General features: G+C 29.0%; 8 protein-coding genes across 8 annotated transcripts; 3 read left to right on the top strand and 5 right to left on the bottom strand. All coding sequences in view use genetic code 12, as the record gives it.

The window, feature by feature from the left end:
- Positions 1-667: 667 nt before the first annotated feature.
- On the top strand, positions 668-1,351 carry KGF54_002348 (uncharacterized protein; the record flags this gene model as incomplete). Its single annotated transcript, XM_051762818.1, has 1 exon — positions 668-1,351. The coding sequence occupies one exon, from the start codon at positions 668-670 to the stop codon at positions 1,349-1,351; it is 684 nt and encodes a 227-aa protein (XP_051620860.1).
- Positions 1,352-1,720: 369 nt separating this feature from the next.
- Positions 1,721-3,043, top strand: SPT10 (Spt10p; the record flags this gene model as incomplete). The annotated part of the gene is made up of 1 exon (XM_051762817.1): positions 1,721-3,043. The coding sequence occupies one exon, from the start codon at positions 1,721-1,723 to the stop codon at positions 3,041-3,043; it is 1,323 nt and encodes a 440-aa protein (XP_051620859.1).
- Positions 3,044-3,207: 164 nt separating this feature from the next.
- Positions 3,208-9,834, bottom strand: URA2 (bifunctional carbamoylphosphate synthetase/aspartate transcarbamylase; the record flags this gene model as incomplete). Its single annotated transcript, XM_051762816.1, has 1 exon — positions 3,208-9,834. One exon carries the CDS (start codon positions 9,832-9,834, stop codon positions 3,208-3,210), a length of 6,627 nt encoding a protein of 2,208 aa, XP_051620858.1.
- A 2,394-nt stretch (positions 9,835-12,228) lies between these two features.
- TRK1 (Trk1p) lies at positions 12,229-15,447 on the top strand (the record flags this gene model as incomplete). The annotated part of the gene is made up of 1 exon (XM_051762815.1): positions 12,229-15,447. One exon carries the CDS (start codon positions 12,229-12,231, stop codon positions 15,445-15,447), a length of 3,219 nt encoding a protein of 1,072 aa, XP_051620857.1.
- Positions 15,448-15,513: 66 nt separating this feature from the next.
- On the bottom strand, positions 15,514-16,371 carry IMP4 (snoRNA-binding rRNA-processing protein; the record flags this gene model as incomplete). Its single annotated transcript, XM_051762814.1, has 1 exon — positions 15,514-16,371. The coding sequence occupies one exon, from the start codon at positions 16,369-16,371 to the stop codon at positions 15,514-15,516; it is 858 nt and encodes a 285-aa protein (XP_051620856.1).
- A 390-nt stretch (positions 16,372-16,761) lies between these two features.
- On the bottom strand, positions 16,762-17,322 carry KGF54_002343 (uncharacterized protein; the record flags this gene model as incomplete). Its single annotated transcript, XM_051762813.1, has 1 exon — positions 16,762-17,322. The coding sequence occupies one exon, from the start codon at positions 17,320-17,322 to the stop codon at positions 16,762-16,764; it is 561 nt and encodes a 186-aa protein (XP_051620855.1).
- A 1,071-nt stretch (positions 17,323-18,393) lies between these two features.
- Positions 18,394-18,855, bottom strand: KGF54_002342 (uncharacterized protein; the record flags this gene model as incomplete). The annotated part of the gene is made up of 1 exon (XM_051762812.1): positions 18,394-18,855. The coding sequence occupies one exon, from the start codon at positions 18,853-18,855 to the stop codon at positions 18,394-18,396; it is 462 nt and encodes a 153-aa protein (XP_051620854.1).
- A 571-nt stretch (positions 18,856-19,426) lies between these two features.
- Positions 19,427-19,810, bottom strand: KGF54_002341 (uncharacterized protein; the record flags this gene model as incomplete). Its single annotated transcript, XM_051762811.1, has 1 exon — positions 19,427-19,810. One exon carries the CDS (start codon positions 19,808-19,810, stop codon positions 19,427-19,429), a length of 384 nt encoding a protein of 127 aa, XP_051620853.1.
- Positions 19,811-20,320: the final 510 nt, after the last annotated feature.

Raw genomic sequence — 20,320 nt, 5'->3', positions numbered from 1 at the left:
TCATGAATTCGTTGTAAATGTATATTTATTTTAATTTTTAAATGATAATATAATTAAATTTATTATTATTATTATGTATTATTCAATTTAATTCATTCAAATTTAAAATTGAAAAAGAGAAATAAAAAAAATAAAAAAATCTAATTAAAATCACACAAACCAGATGGTGTTTATATACAGGAGATATCAGTTTTTAATCTTCAACTAAAGATTACTAATAAGAAATCAAGAATTTATTGACTGTTGAAATACACTTGTATGGACTTCAACTAAGACTTGACGAGCTATTCCCTTAGTCTAATTAGCATTGAAGCAGTTTGATTTTAGTGAAATTTTCATTCTGGTGAAATTCAATCACCAGCAGTTAATCATAATTAGATTCTGGAGGTCTGAATCTTATGCTACTAAAACAAGTTTTTTATCATAGCTAGTTAGAAAATGAAGTAAATCAATCGAGGCTCGTCACGGTTGATGAATTGAACAAATTTGCTCTGACGTTCAATTCAAGATCAAATTATGTTATCTAAATTGTTTAGTTCAGCCAGGTTTAATAGCTACCATTTCGGTAGTAAATTTTACCGCGATACTTCGAGCCAAATGTTATCGTTACCCGCTTTAAAATGAAATTTTTAAAAGTATACATGGAGATCAATTGAGTCACTTCAAAATGGACTTCAAATCAGCATATGAATCAGTGAAAGACTTACCATTTGCAGATGGTACTTTTAAAAGCTCACCAAAAGTTAAAGATCAACTCATAAAATTTAAATTAAAAGATAAAGATGTAACTTTATTCAATATTAAAGATGTTGCATTAGTTCCTAAAAATTTAATAGTGGTTTTACAAAATGAATTTAATTTCGTTGTTGAAGAAGGTCAAACTTATCCATATCATGAACCCAAATCGTATGATGAATTTGTTAACTATTGGTTTGTTCATTTCGTATCAATCCTAATAGAAGGTGATTATAACTCAATAAATGATTCAGAACTACAAAATTTATCAGTACAAGATTGGAAAGATAAATTTTTAGGTACTTTTTACGTCAAACCAAATTATACAGGAAGATGTTCACATGTATGCAATGCAGGATTTATAGTAAACCATGAGAAAAGAGGCTTAGGTTTGGGAAAGGCATTAGGTTCAAAATATTTAGAAATAGCACCTCAATTAGGTTATATTTATTCTGTATTTAATTTGGTTTTTGATACTAATGTTGCAAGTTTGAAAATTTGGGATTCCTTGGGGTTTGAAAGGATTGGATATATTAAAAATGTAGCTGTTTTGAAAGGATATGATCGATTGGTTGGTGCTTACATGTTTGGAAAAGATTTAGTTAAAGTGAATTAACCCAAGATCTAAGAGTAAAATAGCAAGAACTTCGACCAACTGAACTGTACGATTTGCATATGAAATGCACTTGAATTTGAGATAGATTCTTGAGAAGTCATAAATTTTAGGATAGACTGTAAGCAAAAAATTTCTCAATAAGACATAATATAGATTTATTCAAGTAGAAAGTTGATTCTATAGATAGACCTTTGTTTATACACAAGTGTAAAATTTTAACTCTTACAATAATTGAAACAGTTATAAATTTTAGTATCGATATTAGTTATCACAAAAAAGATTCACATAAAAACTAATTTGTGTAGTTTTTAATTAAACGCGTAACATCTAGTCCAGGTCCAATACATCTTCAAATGTATATATAACTTTATGTCAGTTTATAATGATATAGCACCATCAAGACAAATAAAAAGATCTACAACCCAAAAACGGCGAAGACTAAATGAAGTTAGTTTTCAACAAGAACAATTCATATCACCAATAAATGATAGATACACTATATTATTAAAAGATGGTGTTACAACTGCAACGATCTACCCTATAATATCACCAGATACTATTCCACTTGGATTACTACAATTTTTATGTGATGAATACAATATGGAAATAGAAAGGGGGGAAACATTACCTTTTTTTGATCCTTTTACATTAGACGAATTTGTCACTTATTGGTTCGATCAATCATTTGTTGCAATAATGTGTCTTGGAAATTCACCATTGACAAATGATGATGAAGAAGAGGATATGAGACAATGGGAAAATGAATGCTTAGGTACTTTTTATATAAAGCCAAACCATCCTGGTCAAAGATGTTCACATATATGTACTGGAGAATTCTTGGTTAATGCAGGTATTAGAGGTAAAGGTATTGGTAGAACGTTAACTGATTGTTTCATGAAATGGGCTCCAAAATTAGGTTATAATTATACTATTTTAAATATGGTTTTTGAAACTAATGCAGCAGCTAGAAAATTATGGGAATCTTTGAATTTTAAAAGAATAGGTAAGATTAAAAATTCAGTTTACGTTAAAAATTCTGAATTGCCTATTGATTCAATCATATATGGTAAAGATTTAATAGATAAAACTATAAATGAATCAAGTTCATATAGATTTGATAAAATCAAATATTATTTAGAAACTGGTAAATATCCTGAAACTGCAGATAGACAAGAAAAAGCAAGATTAAGAGCTGGAGCAGTTCATTATTCATTAGAAAATGGGAAATTGATGTTAAAAGGTAAAGAAGTTATTGGAGATCCTGATGAACAATTTAGAATTTGTTTAAATATACATAGGAATAATGGTCATTTGGGTATTAATAAGACAACTACACAAATTGCCGACAATTATCATTGGCCAAGGATAAAAGAAACTGTTGGGTCTGTTATTAGAGAATGTGAAACATGCAAAGAAAATGAAGGAAATCAAGATAATAATAACAAGAGACAAAAGAGATCGAATAACGATGTACATAATAACCCACAAGAACATCAAATTAGCGAACATGTACAGGCTGTCATATCAGAAGTTCAAGAAGCTCATTTAGAAGGATATAAACAAACTTATGCTGAAGTAGCAGCATCTGGATTAATAAATTACCCCTCTAAAGGTACTTATCATTCTCTTGTTAATGAAGAAGATATAGATCCGGATATAATAAGGCCAAGAGTAAGAACTTACAAAAGATAAAGTAATATATAAAAAATGTTAAATTTATTAAATTTGTTTTCGAAATCTCCCCCAAGATTCCTCCAACTCTATAGACAAAAATATAAAAAAAAAAAATCAATCTTATATACTAAACTTTTTATACTGTTTCTTAGATGTGTAATGTGAAATGCAAATTTGTGATTCTAAAAATCAACACCAATAACCATTGCTAATAAAGCCATTCTAATGAATAACCCATGTTTCATTTGTCTGAAATAAGCAGCTCTTTGATCAAAATCAACTTCTTCTCTAATTTCATTAGTTCTTGGTAATGGATGCATAACACACATATGTTGTTTAGCATCACCCAATATCTTGTTATCAACAATATAAGTATCTTTCAATCTTTGATATTGTTCCTTATCTTCAAATCTTTCTTCTTGAACTCTTGTACAATACAAAACATCTGATCTTGCTAATATATCTTTTGTTAATACTTCTGATTCAGTAACTAACATATTATTTCTCACTAAAAGGTCTTTAATTTCTTTTGGAATTTCTAATTCTTTTGGTGCAACTAATTGAACTCTTACATGATAATGTCTTAATAAATGACATAATGAATGTACTGGTCTACCATATTTTAAATCACCCATAAAAGTAACAGTTATACCATTAACAGTACCTAATTCTTCTCTGATTGTAAATAAATCTAATAATGCTTGAGTTGGATGTTCTTTTGATCCATTACCAGCATTGATTATTGGTACTGGTGAATATTTAGCAGCAATATCAGCACTTTCTTCTTTTGGATGTCTTAAAACAACTGCATCTGCATAACATGATAATGTTCTGATAGTATCTTGTAAAGTTTCTCCCTTTTTAATGGATGATGAATGTGAATCAATTGCAACTACTCTACCACCTAATCTTTGCATAGCTGCATCAAATGAAGCTGAAGTTCTAGTTGATGGTTCATAAAACATGGTTGCTAAAACTCTACCTTTTAATATATCTAATACACCTTGTCTTTCAACTGCTAATCTCATTTCTTGAGCAACTGTGAATAATGAATGTAAATCTCTTCTAGTAATATCTTTCACTGATAAAATGTTGTTTCTTAAAAAAGTATTATTTTTTCTAATATAATCACTTAATGCAGCAATTTCACCTAATGATCCAGTGACAGGTTGTGAAACTAATTCAGAACCTAATTTTTCGAATTCTGCTGGTTGTGGTTCTTCTTGTTCTTTAGCAAAAGATGGACGACGTAAACCTGAAAATGAAATTCTTTTTTGTCCTCCCAAAACTGGTGATTGAGGTACTGAAACTGAATTAAATCTTGATCTTGAAGCAACTTCATTTTTACCTAATGCTGAATCAGCTAATACTGAACCATCTAATACAACAGTTTCTCCATGGAATGAAACTCTCTCAATAGCACCTCTTAATTTTAAGTTTTTAAATTCTGGGAAAACTGGTTTAACTTCAGAAAATCTATCTAAATCAATAACAACTTGTGCATCTTGTTTTGGAATGTTGAAAATTTTAGAAGGTTTATCATGGAATTTTTCAATTATGTCTTGTACTGTTAATTTACCTTTTTTAACAGCTGATAACAATAATGGGATGGTTTCACTAATACCTAAACCTGGAACAATTGGTTCATTTGTAGCTCTTGCAATTAAATATGGTAATACACCAATTGAAAAACAATCAATATCTTTTAAGTTTTGCCATAAATATTCTTGATCTTTTTTAGTTGGTAAGAATGGATAATTTAATTCATCTTTTGAAACAAATAATGATAATACAGAAACATCACAAGTAACATTTAATGATTTATTTTTAGTCATAAGAATTAAGTCTAAATCTTCTTTTGATGAAACTCCAGTAATATGAATTGATCTATTGTATAATGAAGCTAATAATAAAACTGAAGCTAAATCAGTAGTTTTTGCATCTGTTATAATTGGTTTATTTTGTGGCCATGCTGCAAATTGTGCACTTACAACTGAAACTTTTGAACCATCAATATCATTAAATGGAATAAATAATGATCCAGCGTTTTCAGCAGAATCAGCAACACTTTGTGAATTGTTTTCTGTTGCAGCAATTGAAATTGAATAATCAGTGAATGCAACACCACCAGCTTGATCAATAGCATCAACTAATGATCTATAATCAGTAACTGCAGCACCAGTTTGAGTATGTGGTAAAAATGCATTAAAAGTAAAACCAGATGCTAAAGATTCCTTGGTGGTTTTTTCAAAATCATTTAATGAAGTAGCAAATGATGTAATATTGATTAAACCTGGGATTATTGAAGTACCATGAGAAGTTTGAGCATCTTTATTTGAAACCTCTAAAGAGATATTTCTTGCAATAGCTTCAACTAATAATTTAGCATTTTTAACATTTGTAACTAAAGGAACAGCATAATCAACAGCCATACGACGAGATTCGTAACCTTTTGACATATATGATGCTGGACGACGGAATCTATTTGATGATGGTAAATTAACATATAAATCAATTAAATTATTAGCTAAATGTTGAGTTAATGAGTATTCTGATTTTTGATCTTCATCTTTACTTAATACTTCCAAGTAGTGAACTGGGATATCATGTTCTTTAATAAAATCAGCAGTACCTGCAGTTGCAAAAATCTTGTAACCTAATTCACTTAATTTAGCAATACTTGGTAATAATTCTTGTTTTTCTTTATATGAACCAATTGAAAACAAAATATTCTTTTTTGGTAATTTGAAACCAGTTGATAGTAATGATTTTAAATAAGCTTCATATTTATTTCTACCAAAAGTAGCGACTTCACCAGTTGAAGCCATTTCAACACCCAAAACTGGATCTGCTCCAGCTAATCTTGAAAATGAAAATTGTGGTACTTTAACGGCACAATAATCGTCTGGTAATCTTTCACCTGGGTATGGAGTAACTGGTAAATCCATAATAGCTTTTGTAGCTAACTCAACTAAATCAACTCCAACAACTTTTGAAACAAATGGACATGATCTAGAAGCTCTAACATTACATTCAATAACTTTAATATCATTATCTTTTGCAATAAATTGAATATTATAAGGACCAGTAATATCTAAAGCTTTCCCGATTTTGGCAGTAGCTTCAACAATTCTTCTGACTGTTTCTGGATCTAAATCTTGTGGTGGAACGATTAAAGTAGCATCACCTGAATGTACACCTGCATTTTCAACATGTTCTGAAACAACATGCATAATCATTTTACCATCTTTAGCAACTGCATCCATTTCAATTTCTTTAGCATTTTCAATATATTTAGTAATAACAACTGGATAATCTGGTGAAACGTCAACAGCTTGAGTTAAATATGATGCTAAATCATCTTTAGAATATACTGTATTCATAGCAGCACCTGATAAAACATATGATGGACGTACCAAAACTGGATAACCAACTTTTTCAGCAAAATCTTCAGCTTCATCAATTGAAGTCAATTCTTTCCATGCAGGTTGATCAACACCAATTTTATCCAACATTCTTGAAAATTTATATCTATTTTCTGCTGAATCAATCATTTCTGGTGAAGTACCTAAAATTTTAACATTTTGTCTATATAATGGTAATGCGATGTTATTTGAAGTTTGACCACCCATAGAAATGATAACACCTGCTGATTGTTCTAAATCATAAATATCCAATACTCTTTCTAAGTTAATGGTTTCAAAATATAATCTATCAGCTTCATCATAATCAGTTGAAACAGTTTCTGGATTATAATTGATCATAACTGTTTTAATTTTGTTTTCACGTAATGTTCTAATGGCTCTAACGGCACACCAATCGAATTCAACTGATGAACCAATTCTATAAACACCTGAACCTAAGACAATAACACCGTTATCGTCAAATGAAACATCTGAGGAATCAGCGTTATAAGTAACATATAAATAATTGGTGAAAGCTGGAAATTCAGCTGCAACAGTATCAATTTGTTTAACAAATGGAATAATTCCTGCATCTTTCCTTAATCTTCTAATAGCAACTTCATTACTATCAACGAATTTGGCAATTTGTCTATCTTCAAACCCTAATTGTTTAGCTTGTCTAATAATTGATACTGGTAAATTTTCCTTTTTACCATAACTTGCAATCTTGTCACCAAATTTAATTAATCCATCTAATTTGTTTAAGAACCATTTATCAATGTTTGTTAATTTCCAAACTTTTTCAACTGAATAACCATCTGATAATGCATTAGCTACGGCAAATAAACGTTGATCAGATGGTGTTTGTAATTCTTGATCGATATCAATTGACATTAATGCAGCAGTTTTATTAAACCCTAAATTATGATAATCAGTCGATCTAATAGCTTTTTGAATAGCTTCTTCGAATGTTCTACCAATAGACATAACTTCACCAACTGATTTCATTGATGATGATAATAATGATGAAACTCTAGTAAACTTTTTCAAATCCCATCTTGGAATTTTAACAACAACATAATCTAATGAAGGTTCGAAACAAGCACAAGTTGATTTAGTAACATTATTTTGAACTTTATTTAATGGAATGTTTAAACCTAATTTTGCAGCAGTATAAGCTAATGGATAACCAGTAGCTTTTGAGGCTAAAGCTGAAGAACGTGATAATCTTGCATTGACTTCAATAATACAATATTCTTTTGAAAATGGATTTAATGCATATTGAATATTACATTCACCAACAACTCCTAAATGTCTAATAACATTAACAGCTGTGGTTCTTAACATATTATAATCTTCATCAGATAAAGTTTGTGATGGTGCAACAACAATAGAATCACCAGTGTGAATACCTAAAGGATCGAAATTTTCCATATTACAAACGGTAATACAATTATCAAAAGCATCTCTAACAACTTCATATTCAACTTCTTTCCAACCTTTCATTGATCTTTCAACCAAAACTTGTGGTGAAGTAGCAAATGCTTTATTACATAATGCAACTAATTCTTCTTCATTATCTGCAAACCCAGAACCTAAACCACCTAATGCGAATGCAGCTCTTACAATCAATGGATATCCAATAGCATTGGCTGCATCAATGGCTTCTGAAACATTACTACAAGCTTCTGATCTTGCACATTTTTCACCAATTTCAGCCATTGCACTTGCAAATAATTCTCTATCTTCAGTTGTAATAACAGTATCAATTGGGGTACCCAAAACTCTAACACCCAAAGATTCAAATTCATCTTTTAATGCAATACCAACACTTAATGCAGTTTGACCACCAAAAGTACAATAAATACCATCTGGTCTTTCATGTTTGATAACTTTTCTAACAAATTCTGGATTGACTGGTAAAAAGTAAACTTTATCAGCTAAACCTTTTGAAGTTTGAATAGTAGCGATATTAGGATTAATTAAAACAGTATAAATACCTTCTTCTTTTAAAGCTTTAATAGCTTGAGATCCTGAATAATCGAATTCACCAGCTTGACCAATTGATAAACCACCAGATCCTAAAACCAAGACTTTTTTAACATCTTCTTTTGGATGAGCAGCTAAATTATCTTCTAATTTACCACCTGGGAATTCAACTTGTTTATAAACACCTGTTTTATTGTGATCAACAACTGCATTAATAAATACATCGAATAAAAATTCAGTATCTCTTGGACCTGGAGTAGATTCAGGATGGAACTGAACTGAAAAAAATGGTAAAGTCTCATGATAAATACCTTCATTTGATCCATCATTTGCATTAACAAATAATTCTTTCCAACCATTAGTTAAAGTTTTTGTATCAACTGCATAACCATGATTTTGTGAAGTAATATAACATCTACCTGAAATAGTTGAAGTACAAGGAATATTATGACCACGATTACCGAATTTCAATTTTAAAGTTGAAGCACCAGTAGCTCTTGCTAGTAATTGATGACCTAAACAAATACCAAATACTGGGGTTTTAGCTTCTTTTAACACTTTTTCTAATACTTTGACTGTTTTTTCCATAACAGCTGGATCACCTGGACCATTGGAAATAAATAAACCATCGTATTTTTCATTAGTAAAATCATAATCCCATGGGACAACTAATAATTCAACACCTCTTCTTACAAAACATCTGATTTGATTATATTTCATACCAACATCAATTGCAATAATTCTAATAGGTTTTCCATCCTTACCTAACTTTATATTTTCTTTTGGTGTATATAATACTGGTTTTTTAATTGAAACATCAGCAACTAAATTTTTGACATTTGGATCATCATATTCTGGAACTTCAAAATATTTTTGCCATTCACCTGTTTTATCAGCTAAAACATCTTCTGATTTAACATTCAGCTTTTGTAAAGCCAATCTACCTAAAGTTGAACCTTTTTCTCTTAATCTTTTAGTTAAAGCTCTTGTATCAACTCCATAAATAGCTGGGATACCTTGTTCTTTTAACCATTGACCTAAAGATGACTTTGCCAAGAAATGAGAATAATTTTCAGTATAATGAGCAACAACCAAACCTGCAATATGAATTCTATTTGATTCAAAGTATTTTGGTAATGCCGGGAAATAATCTTCATCTTTTAATTCTCTATCTGGTACACCATAATTACCAACTAATGGATAAGTAATAACTAGAATTTGACCTTCATAAGATGGATCAGTAATTGATTCTGGGTAACCAACCATACCAGTTTGGAAAACGACTTCACCAGCAATTGGTTTTTCAGCACCAAATGAATAACCTTGTAAAGCAATTCCATCATGAGTCTCCAAAGTCATCAATCTATCACCAGTGGACTCCATTGGTGGAGAAATTGGAACAGATACTTTACCCATCTTTACAACAAAAATTTAATAAGTTACTTCTAATAATTTGCTTTTAAAAATGTGATAATAAAATTTAAGATGACACCTTTTTCAATATTTTAATGGGGGAGGTTGTAAAAATATGAAAAATTATTGTAATATCAAAATGTCTATTGTAGCAAATTTATGAAACTAGATTAGCTTTAAAAGTTGAAATGTTAGTAAAAACAATTTCTAAGACTTAGGAACTAGTAGCTAATATCCAAATATCAAAATCAAAAGAATGTAAAATATGAAAATCAGTTTGGTTGTAAAAATATTAATTGCAATAAAATTTGTTTATTCACGTAAAACTTTATTTTCCTGTATTAAATTTTTGTATGTATGTACAACTCTCTCCATAGTTTTAAATAAACTGTAAAATCATCTCATCGCGGTTATATTTTACGGAGTACTTCTCAAACATAACCAAAGTCTCTTAGTCGATTCAGATGAGTTTCAACTACAACTTATGCATTAACTATTTCACAACGAACTAATCTTATTTCCATTTTTAGCTCTAGCTTAATCGTTATTAAAAATCACATACCAATGAAGAAATCCAATAAATTAGTCTGAACAAATATCAAAAATTTTGAAGATTGATTAAGTTGGTTATTTGACTTATTGAGAGAAGAGAGAAGAGAGAGAGAGAGAGAGAGGAGGAAAGAAAAGAAAGAAGGGAAAATAAAAATAAAATAATGAAAATGAAATGAATAATGAATATAAAAAAAATTTAAATCAAAATTTAATGGTGATTTTTTAAACTATTTATAATTCTTTAACTACTACTAAATTTATTTATTTTGTGTAACTGAAAAAAATTTAAAAAATTTTTCACTTTAAAAAAAAACCGTTTCGAAAATTTATTTATTTTAATTTTTATGTATTTTTGAGTATGTAATGGCAGCAGAGTTACAAATACTTAGTACATGTTATTTTAAGTATGAAGTATTAACTTTTCTCATAATTAAGTTTTAATTTTGTATTGAATTATCTAATTTTACGTCATTTTTCTTGCATTTATTACATTACAAATGTAGAAATTTTTTAGAGATCACACTATGTCTAACTGAAGAATGTAATTTGACCTTGAGCTGTAAGAAGAACCGATGAGATGAATATGACTGTTTATTGATACATTTTTATGGTTCAAATAATGGATCTTTTAAATTGTATATTTAATTATATGTGTTCCAAATTCTGCGCACAAATAAATTTTAAGATGTGATGGTTTATCAAAAAACAAAAATGTTATTGTGTAATTATCAAATTACGTTAACTCTCTTACATTATACGTAATTTTAAAATTAAAAGAGTTAAAGTAGAGGCAAAGAATTTGTATGAATATGATCAAATTATCATACAAGGCGTTTGTTTATTATATTAAATTTTCTCTATTTAAAATATTTAATAAACAACTTTTGCAATATTCTTAAATACCCCTTAAAACTAAATTACTCTTTAAGAGAAGTTTATAAATTAATCTCAAGATTTTTTTCATCTCATTAGTTATCTAGAGAGCTGGAAGATCTTTGATTCATGTAAAATTTTGTAGCATATACCCAAAATTACTTTGGGTCGAAGGGTATTAGTCCTTACATTTATTAGAGGTACAACTTTTTTTACTTTATTATTTAATGTGTCTTTGAACTAAATTCCAAGAATTTAGCATCGTAATGGTTGCAAATATTTTTAGTTTGATTAATTTTATTTCTGCAAAATTGAAAACAATTTGATAATAGGTAATTAACTTGAATCAGCCTCAAAAAAGTTAATGGAGAATATTTTTGACTCTAGGTAAGTTTCTACTCAATTCGCAAAACCAACGAAAATATAAACAAGTTTTGCTATTAATTTACAAAATACGCAAAAAATCGAAGATTTTATGCAAAAAGTCACTTAAATCTTATTTTCCATAAATTTAAATTCTACAAGATAGACTAAAAGTTGTTCAGCGTAATTAACACATTAACTTTAACCTTACTTCCATTTCAAAATTTTATAATTTCGCTTAATCTTAAAACTTTTAGTTACTAAAGAATTAAAATTTGTGGCACGTGAATCAATACTTAGTTTTATATTAAATAATAGTTGAGAAAAAAATAAAAAATATTTTCTTAGTTTTAAACATGAAACGGCTTAATTTTAAATCATTTATAAACTTAATTATATTATTGTTACCTAATTAAAATCATTTCAATCATATCATCAATTCAATATAATATTTATTACATATAGCTCGACGAAGAGTAGATTCCACATCTGGAGTATCATCCAACTTTAACAAATTTTTATCATCAGTTATTTTCACTATTTTAAACATCTTTCTAATGAATCAATAACATAAAAATAGCAACATATATTAATTACTTTTGAAAAGTCATGTCTAAGTTCACACATTCATATAAGAGATTGAAACGACTGTGTTTGGATTACGATTTTGGTTTGCATGTAAGAAATGTCATTCATAAATTAGTATCTCACATATATCCATATGCAAAAATAGTATTACCTAATTTTAGAGCAGTTCATTATTTTTATATAATTACTTTAGTATTTGTTGGTTCAATCTTATTATATCCAGTAAAAACAATACCATATATAGATGTTTTGTTTTTTTCAGGTGGTGCTTCAACTCAAGCAGGTTTAAATACCGTGGATGTTAATGATACTTCATTATATCAACAAATTATATTATATTTAATTGCAACTTTATCAACTCCAATTTTTATTCATGGTTCATTATTATTTGTTAGATTATATTATTTTGAAAGACATTTTGATAATATTAAAGAAAAATCTAAATTAGATTTTAAAATGAGAAGATCAGCAACTATGTCAAGACAAAGATCAAATGCTCCACAAGATTCTACTTCAATGAATACAGCTGTAAATAAAGGTTTGGGATTTTATGATAAAGAAGAGGAAATCGAAAGTCCACAGTCATCAACCCTGACTCAACAACAACATCAACAACAACAACAACAACAACGTGCTGGACATGGAGTTGTACAACATTATTCTGAACCATCTGATGATGAAGAAGAAGACAATAATCATCAAAATCATCAAGAACCAAATATCAAAACTACAGATCATGCAATTAAATTTGGGGCTCTACCCCATCCTAGAAGAAAAAAATCAATAGATCCAGAAGATATGTTAAGATCCATAAATATGCTTCAAGAAAAACAAAAAAATGAAGAAAATAATGTCAAAAACCAACATAACACCAACAATACTGACCATCAACCATCTTCCATTCAATTTGTAAATATAAGTTCACCTTCAAGAACCAGAAGATCAACTCACCAAGTCAATCATCAATCTTCAGCACAAGATGATCAACAAGATACCACTAATAATGATGATGATGACATTTTAGTCATTAAACCACCAAATGAAGTGGAAAACTCAACTAGTCACAATCAAATTTTCACGAGAAAGAAAAATCCTCAGCTGATACAATTTTCACCAGAAACTAGTAGATTACCTCATTGGTTACATGGAAATAAAGAGAATGGGGTAAAAAAGCATTATAGACCCTGGACAAGTAAATTGAAAAAATCATTTTCAAATAGAAGATTTTCAAGTTATTCAAGTGAGGGGGACGATGAAGATGAAGATGAAGATGATGATATTTCTATAGATTCTGAACATGCACATACTGAAGATGATGCTGATGATGAAGACGAAGCTGCAGGAACAGGTACAGATTATGAAGATCGTGACAATGCCTTGACCGATGGCGATGACGATGACGATGAGGAAGAAGAAGAAGAGGAAGAAGATGATGACAAAAGTTCTACTGGCACTAAGAAATTTACTTCAAATACAGTGTCTCCTCGATCAAGTTTTCTTCACGAGAATAAACCAAATATGCAGAAAATAAATTTTGGTGACGAACCGGACAAAAACAAAGCAAAAACAAAAATACCAAAACGAAGGAGGAAAAGAAAATTTGATATTAGAAAGATCAAAACTCCCACTTTATCAAGAGGTGAAGGCTCGATCCATAGTGCACACAGTAATGATCTAGATAGTCATTCTACAGCAGGCTTATCAAGAACCATGAGTGGTAATTATTTATCATGGACTCCAACTGTTGGTAGAAACTCAACCTTTATTAAATTAACAGAAGAACAAAAAGAAGAGTTAGGTGGAATTGAATATAGAGCAGTTAAACTATTGATAAAAATCGTTGTTATTTATTATTTAGGTTTTCTATTAATTCCTTCGGTTATGTTTACAATTTGGGTTTATTGTATGCCACATTATAAAAATATGTTGAATGGTTTAGCAATCGTACCTGGTTGGTGGGCATTTTTCACAGTCCAATCGTCATTTAATGATCTAGGATTGACTTTAACTGCCGACTCCATGTCTTCATTTAACAAAAATGCATTTGTTCAGATTATTAGTTCCTTTTTAATTGTTATTGGTAATACTGGATTTCCTGTATTTTTAAGATTTATAATTTGGATATTATTTAAAACTGCAAAACCTTTATCATTATATAAAGAATCTTTAGGATTTTTATTAGATCATCCAAGACGTTGTTTTACATTACTTTTCCCACTGGTTCCAACATGGTGGTTGTTTGTAATTTTGATCGTTTTAAATGGATTTGATTTAGTTATATTTTGTATATTAGATTTTAATAATGCAGTATTTGATGGTGTCCCCAAAGGTTATAGAGTACTAAATGGATTATATCAAGCTTTTTGTACAAGAACTGTTGGATTTTCAATTATGGATTTATCTCAATTACATGCAGCTACTCAAGTAAGTTATATGGTTATGATGTATATTTCGGTTTTACCTATTGCTATATCTGTTAGGAGAACTAACGTGTATGAGGAACAAAGTTTAGGAGTTTATGCAAATGAAAGAGAAGATGAAGCTGATGAAAATGCACCATCTAATTATGTTGGAGCACATTTAAGAAATCAATTATCTTATGATTTATGGTATCTTGTATTAGGGTTATTTATTATATGTATCGCGGAAGGTAAGAAATTACAAAAACAAGAATTTAGATTTTCTGTTTTTGCTATATTATTTGAAATTATTAGTGCTTATGGTACAGTTGGTATGTCATTGGGATATCCAGGAGTTAATACTTCATTAAGTGGTAAATTTAATGTTGTTTCAAAATTAGTAATAATAGCAATGATGATTAGAGGAAGGCATAGAGGATTACCATATGCAATAGATAGAGCTATAATGTTACCTGATGCTGATATGAGACGTCATGATAGAGTTCAAGAACAACATGCATTACAAAGACATACTACTTTAGAAAGAACTGGAACTTTAGGAAGAGTGGCGACATTTACAGCTGGCGGACCAATTGATGGTGGTGATAATATTTTAAGTAGAGTATTGACTAATCTTGGTCATTTGAGAGAAAGACGTAAAAGTAGAGCTGCTTCAGATGATGGACTCAATTTTAGTTCAAATAGAACTAATAGCAATGGTAATAACAATATCCACCGCAATCACAATGATAATATTAATAGAGACAGCACAGAAAGAAGTGAAAACTCAACGCATTCTAATATGCCACGGTATTTAGTAACAACAGTAAGTCGTGTATAGAAACGACACTAAAAGCAGCATTCATTCATTATTTATATCAAGATAATAAATTCTTTTGTTCATTACCTATAAATAATTCTTTCTATTTGCAGTACGTATAAACCTTCTAACTTGCCATTCAACATCAGCATCTTTATTATCAGGCAAACCTAATTTTATTTCATAAAGTTTCATTTCAAATCTAGGACCAATTTCACTTATTTCTACACCATCTTTTGTTTTCACATATACGTGATGTCTAACACTTATAAAATCATTATTATTTATAAAAGTTATAACTCTTGAATTATCCTTTTTAACACCTGGTGGGAATAAATGTTGTAATATTTTGACTACTCTTTTACCTAATTGTGAATTAAAATTTTCAAATATCAAATGTGGATATGATTCGCTTATATTTCCCAAATTTGGTAAATCATGTCTTAATTTAACGTTATGTAATGTGAATATTGCAGTTGGTCCATGAGGGAAATGACTTACCGTTATTGATGTAGGTATACCTCTATGTTCATGTAATATTATTAAATCAGATATGGATACTCTTGCGCAAGTTTTCACAAGATCGTTTATAATATAATTACCACGATTTAATTTTAAACTATTTGGAAACATTAAATTTAATTCCTTTGAAAATTGTAGTAATTTAATACTTGGATCTCTTGAAGTTGTTATTAAAATTTTGGGATCATTTATACCCGAAAGAGCACTATATTCATCATCTATTTCTATTTGATCTTGTATACTTTGATCATATATAAAATCTTTTTGTAATTTATCATCTTCTGCTATTTCTTTTTGTAATGGTTTACCTGATGCTAATGCTTGTTTTAATTGTTGTCTTTTCTCTGTTAGGGATGCTTCTTGAAGCTGTAATGCTTTTCTGTATAAGTATTCTCTTCTTTCTCTTGCTTGTTTTCTAATCATTATGTAGTTGTGTTGATGTTACAATGTTTTAGATTATGAGATTTGAAAGTATAGTTAATTTGTGTTAGAGATGAGAATCTGATATTTTGAAAATAAATCTTTGACACAAAATTAAAATATATTTCGATATTACAAATTTTGCTCTACCAAATGAGTTTGAAACATAACCTTATTTCTAGCTGACATTTTAACGATTTCCATGAATGGGCGAGTCGAAATCGAAAGGGTTTGCATTTCCCATTTTTTCTGCTCAATGAATAGAGATGTTTATTAAATAGTGCATTTTTTTTAATACATATTAGCAATAAACAGAATCTAAATCATTTAAAATTTTAGTTGGGTAATTATAAAACCTTCCAAATTTATCGACAATTGATCATTTTATAATTTTTATAATTTACCATCAATGATTACTTTTTCCATATCTTTAACCTTTCCTGCTGCTTTTTTCCAACCGTCAAGTTTTGTTAAATTAAGAAAATACTTATATAAGTCAGGATAATCATTTTTCAAATTTGTGTAATTATCAGACATTTGATCTCTTGTAAAAGCTCCAAGTATTGGAAATGATAGCATTATATCAGCAGCTGATAATTTATTTCCAACTATAAAATCTGAACCTCTATTTTTTTGTTCAATTACAATATTGTTCAAATATTTTAGATTTTTAAGTAATTCTGTTCCATAATACCCTCTGTTTATTTGTCCAATCATCTGTTTAACCAATTCTTTTGATTGGGACGGGGCAGTAGTTACAGCAAAATGATTAACTAATAATCCAACAAGCATCGGTTGTATGGTACCTTCTGAATAATGTAAAAAGTAACCAATTTGATTAGCATCTTGCAAAGTTTCAGGTTTAAATTTGTTATTTTTATCATAGTTTTCAATCAAATATTGAACAATCCAACCAGATTCAGCTAATGTAATTTTTTCACCATTTGGTTTCATAATTTCTAAAAGTGGAGCTTTACCTAATGGATGTACATCTTTAATTCTTTTGGAGCTTTTACATTACGAACCCTTTTGTGTTTAATTAATTCATAATTTAAATCTAATTCTTCTAATAACCAAACTATTCTTTGAGCTCTTGTGTATGGTAACCAATAAAGTTTTATTGTATCTTCTTGTGTCATCTAGTTGAATGATGACGTATTAAGATAAGTTTTTTAAGTGGGACTATTTTCATTGAAAGATTACATACTTCAATGAAGTATAAATACTTTTGCGGAGAAATTTAAAACTCCTATTTTGTTGCAAAATAAACGTAAGAAGTTGTTATATACGGAACGAATTATAGAATTTAAAACTATTATTTCAACAAAATTTACTCGATTACAAATATTTTAGTTTTCTCCATTTTTTTAAATAATCTTCATTACAATCCAATGGAATTTAAGTGTCTAATAATTAATGAGTTTATGAATTAATGTTTGTCACCGAGGTAATTTCAACCTCTCAAATTTAAATTAACTTTTAGACAACACTATCAAATTATACGAGAAATTTAGTCACGTTTCAAACATTTAAGAAGTGGGTGGCTATTTTTAAAATTTTTCAAAATCTTGTGCCAATAGTTCTGGTGGTCATTAATATAAAATAAATCTGAACCGTTCTATTTGGGAAAGATTAGTGCCAGAAGCTTAAGTTTGAAAAGGATTCCACCAAGACTTTGAATTAAGTAGACTTGTTAGATTTTGATTCATTTGAGTAAACCACCACCAGTGAAATACTTAAGGATGAAGTTTATAGAATAAATTTTGCATTAGCTCAGATTTAAAATCGCACAGGACTTTTCTTACTCTGACGTGCTATTTGATTATATCCAGAGAACAAACGACGTGTTGACTACGTGTGCGGAGAATGTTCATTTAATGAAGTACTCTGAAATTATTAATTTATATTTTCTTCTCCCAATCATCGTTATTCATTTATTCGAAATGAAGAAGAGTACAAAGACTTATTTCAAATTTAGTATCGTCATTCAATTTGTATACTCACCTCTATATATTTAGCTTTGACTTATATCAATATTTTTTCAAATTCATCCATATTTTCCAATTCATCCTGCTGATTGACCCTTTTTAAAACTTCTTTCTTTGAACTTTCTTGAATATACCCATCTAACAATAATTCATCTAAAACATGATAAGCCTTATCAAATCCAAATATTATATCTAACTCACAAACATTACCATATATCTTATCCATTTGTTCAACAAATCTATGAATAATTTCTAATCCTATTAATTCATTATCTTGATTATTTATTCCAATTATGAAAAACAAAGATGCATATCTTCTATATATAATTTTCAAATCTCTATACTCTAATACATTACACATTTTGGATCTTCTTGATAATATTATTGTTGATAATTCTCTTATGATTTTGGATTTTTGTTTTTGAGGTAAGGTTTGATACCATTTCGATAATCTTGTTTTGCCTTGTCTTGATATAAGAAATAGAAATTGTATCGACATGTTTAATTATTTAAGTGAATGAAGAACTTATTGTGTGTGTATGAATAGTATTAACAGTTGTAGTTGATGACGTTGAGATATTGAAATATTCAGGTTTCATATTTTACTATAGTAGTCGAATTTCGCGTAAAATCACATCTCGTTTGGTAGCATTAAGGTTTTGAATCACATTACTTAATACCATATATTATTACTTGAACCTCCCATCAAAAAATTTGAAAAGAAACCTAAGATTATATTCTTTTCAAAGTGAATTTGTTCTATGATAAAATTTTATCAAACTAACTTGTTTCAAAGTTATTCAAAATCATGTTCAAAATTAATTCTTTTATAAGCTGTAGTTTTTTTTGCAGCAATTCGGAGCGTAATTTGAAGTAAGTATCAAGCTAAAAATTTATTTGAAGCAGACGTTTTTTGCCACTTTTCACATATACCTGGAGATCATATTCAGAAAAAATCAAGAACAATTTGCAAATACAAAATATTAAGCATATATTGACATATATAAAAATCAATAAAAAGGGTAATTACTGTTGTAACGTCTACATCTTTAATTTATTGGATTGAGAGCTTATGGTAAACCTCTACCTAATAGGAATGTACCAGTTGAAACCATTGCAATTCCAGCAGCAAGCTGTTGTTTGTTCTTAACTCTATAGTCTGATGGAATGTCCTCATAAGCAGATTTAGATTGTGGAGATTGAGGTTGAGGTTGAGCTTCTGCTGAGTTTAAATCCAATAAATGCTCCTCTTCTTCATTCTCATTATACTGATCTTTAGATTTTGACTCTCCAACTTTTAAATTATCTAAAGCTGTATCATTTACAGAATTATCATCTTGATTCTCGAGGTCTTTCTTTTTTGGTTTAGATTTTTCCTCACCAAATCCGTTCGCAACAAAAACAATTCCCATAACACCAATTATAGAACCTGTTGCAATTAATGTGACATCCATTATTTTTTTTTTAATAATTTGATTACTTATGAGTTACAGATTGAAATAGTAAAAAGATTGAATTTATTAAGCTATATTCCCTGATTAACGAGTGAAAAGGGCTTCGAAAAAACGCTTAAGTAGAAATCATGTTTGTATTTATAGTAGAAAATTGATGCCGCTCTATTGTTTTACAATCTTCTGTATAATCTTAAATTAGTTCAATAAAACACATATACTATGTTGCAACTCGAAATATATACTTCCAGCCTCTATTTTGATTCCATCTGCCCAAAAGAGCCCAAACTGAGGCAGTATGAATTTCAATAAATTGCTGTCATTCACCTTATTCACTCAGATACTTTAATATCTTATCTTAAATTGACAGCTAATTTGAAATTCATTGCACAAAAAACTAAGCCCCCTAAATTATTTAGGAGAATTGCGCTTTTGTTTTTTTACTAGAATCGAAGATAAGCTCACAATAGTTTTTAAATTTGAAATATACAATCTCGAGTTTGAGACATTCTT

Source organism: Candida jiufengensis, assembly GCF_024610255.1.
Source record: "Candida jiufengensis strain CBS 10846 chromosome Unknown scaffold4, whole genome shotgun sequence".
NCBI lineage: Eukaryota > Fungi > Ascomycota > Pichiomycetes > Serinales > Debaryomycetaceae > Lodderomyces > Lodderomyces jiufengensis.
This window is presented reverse-complemented; position numbering and strand designations above follow the sequence as displayed.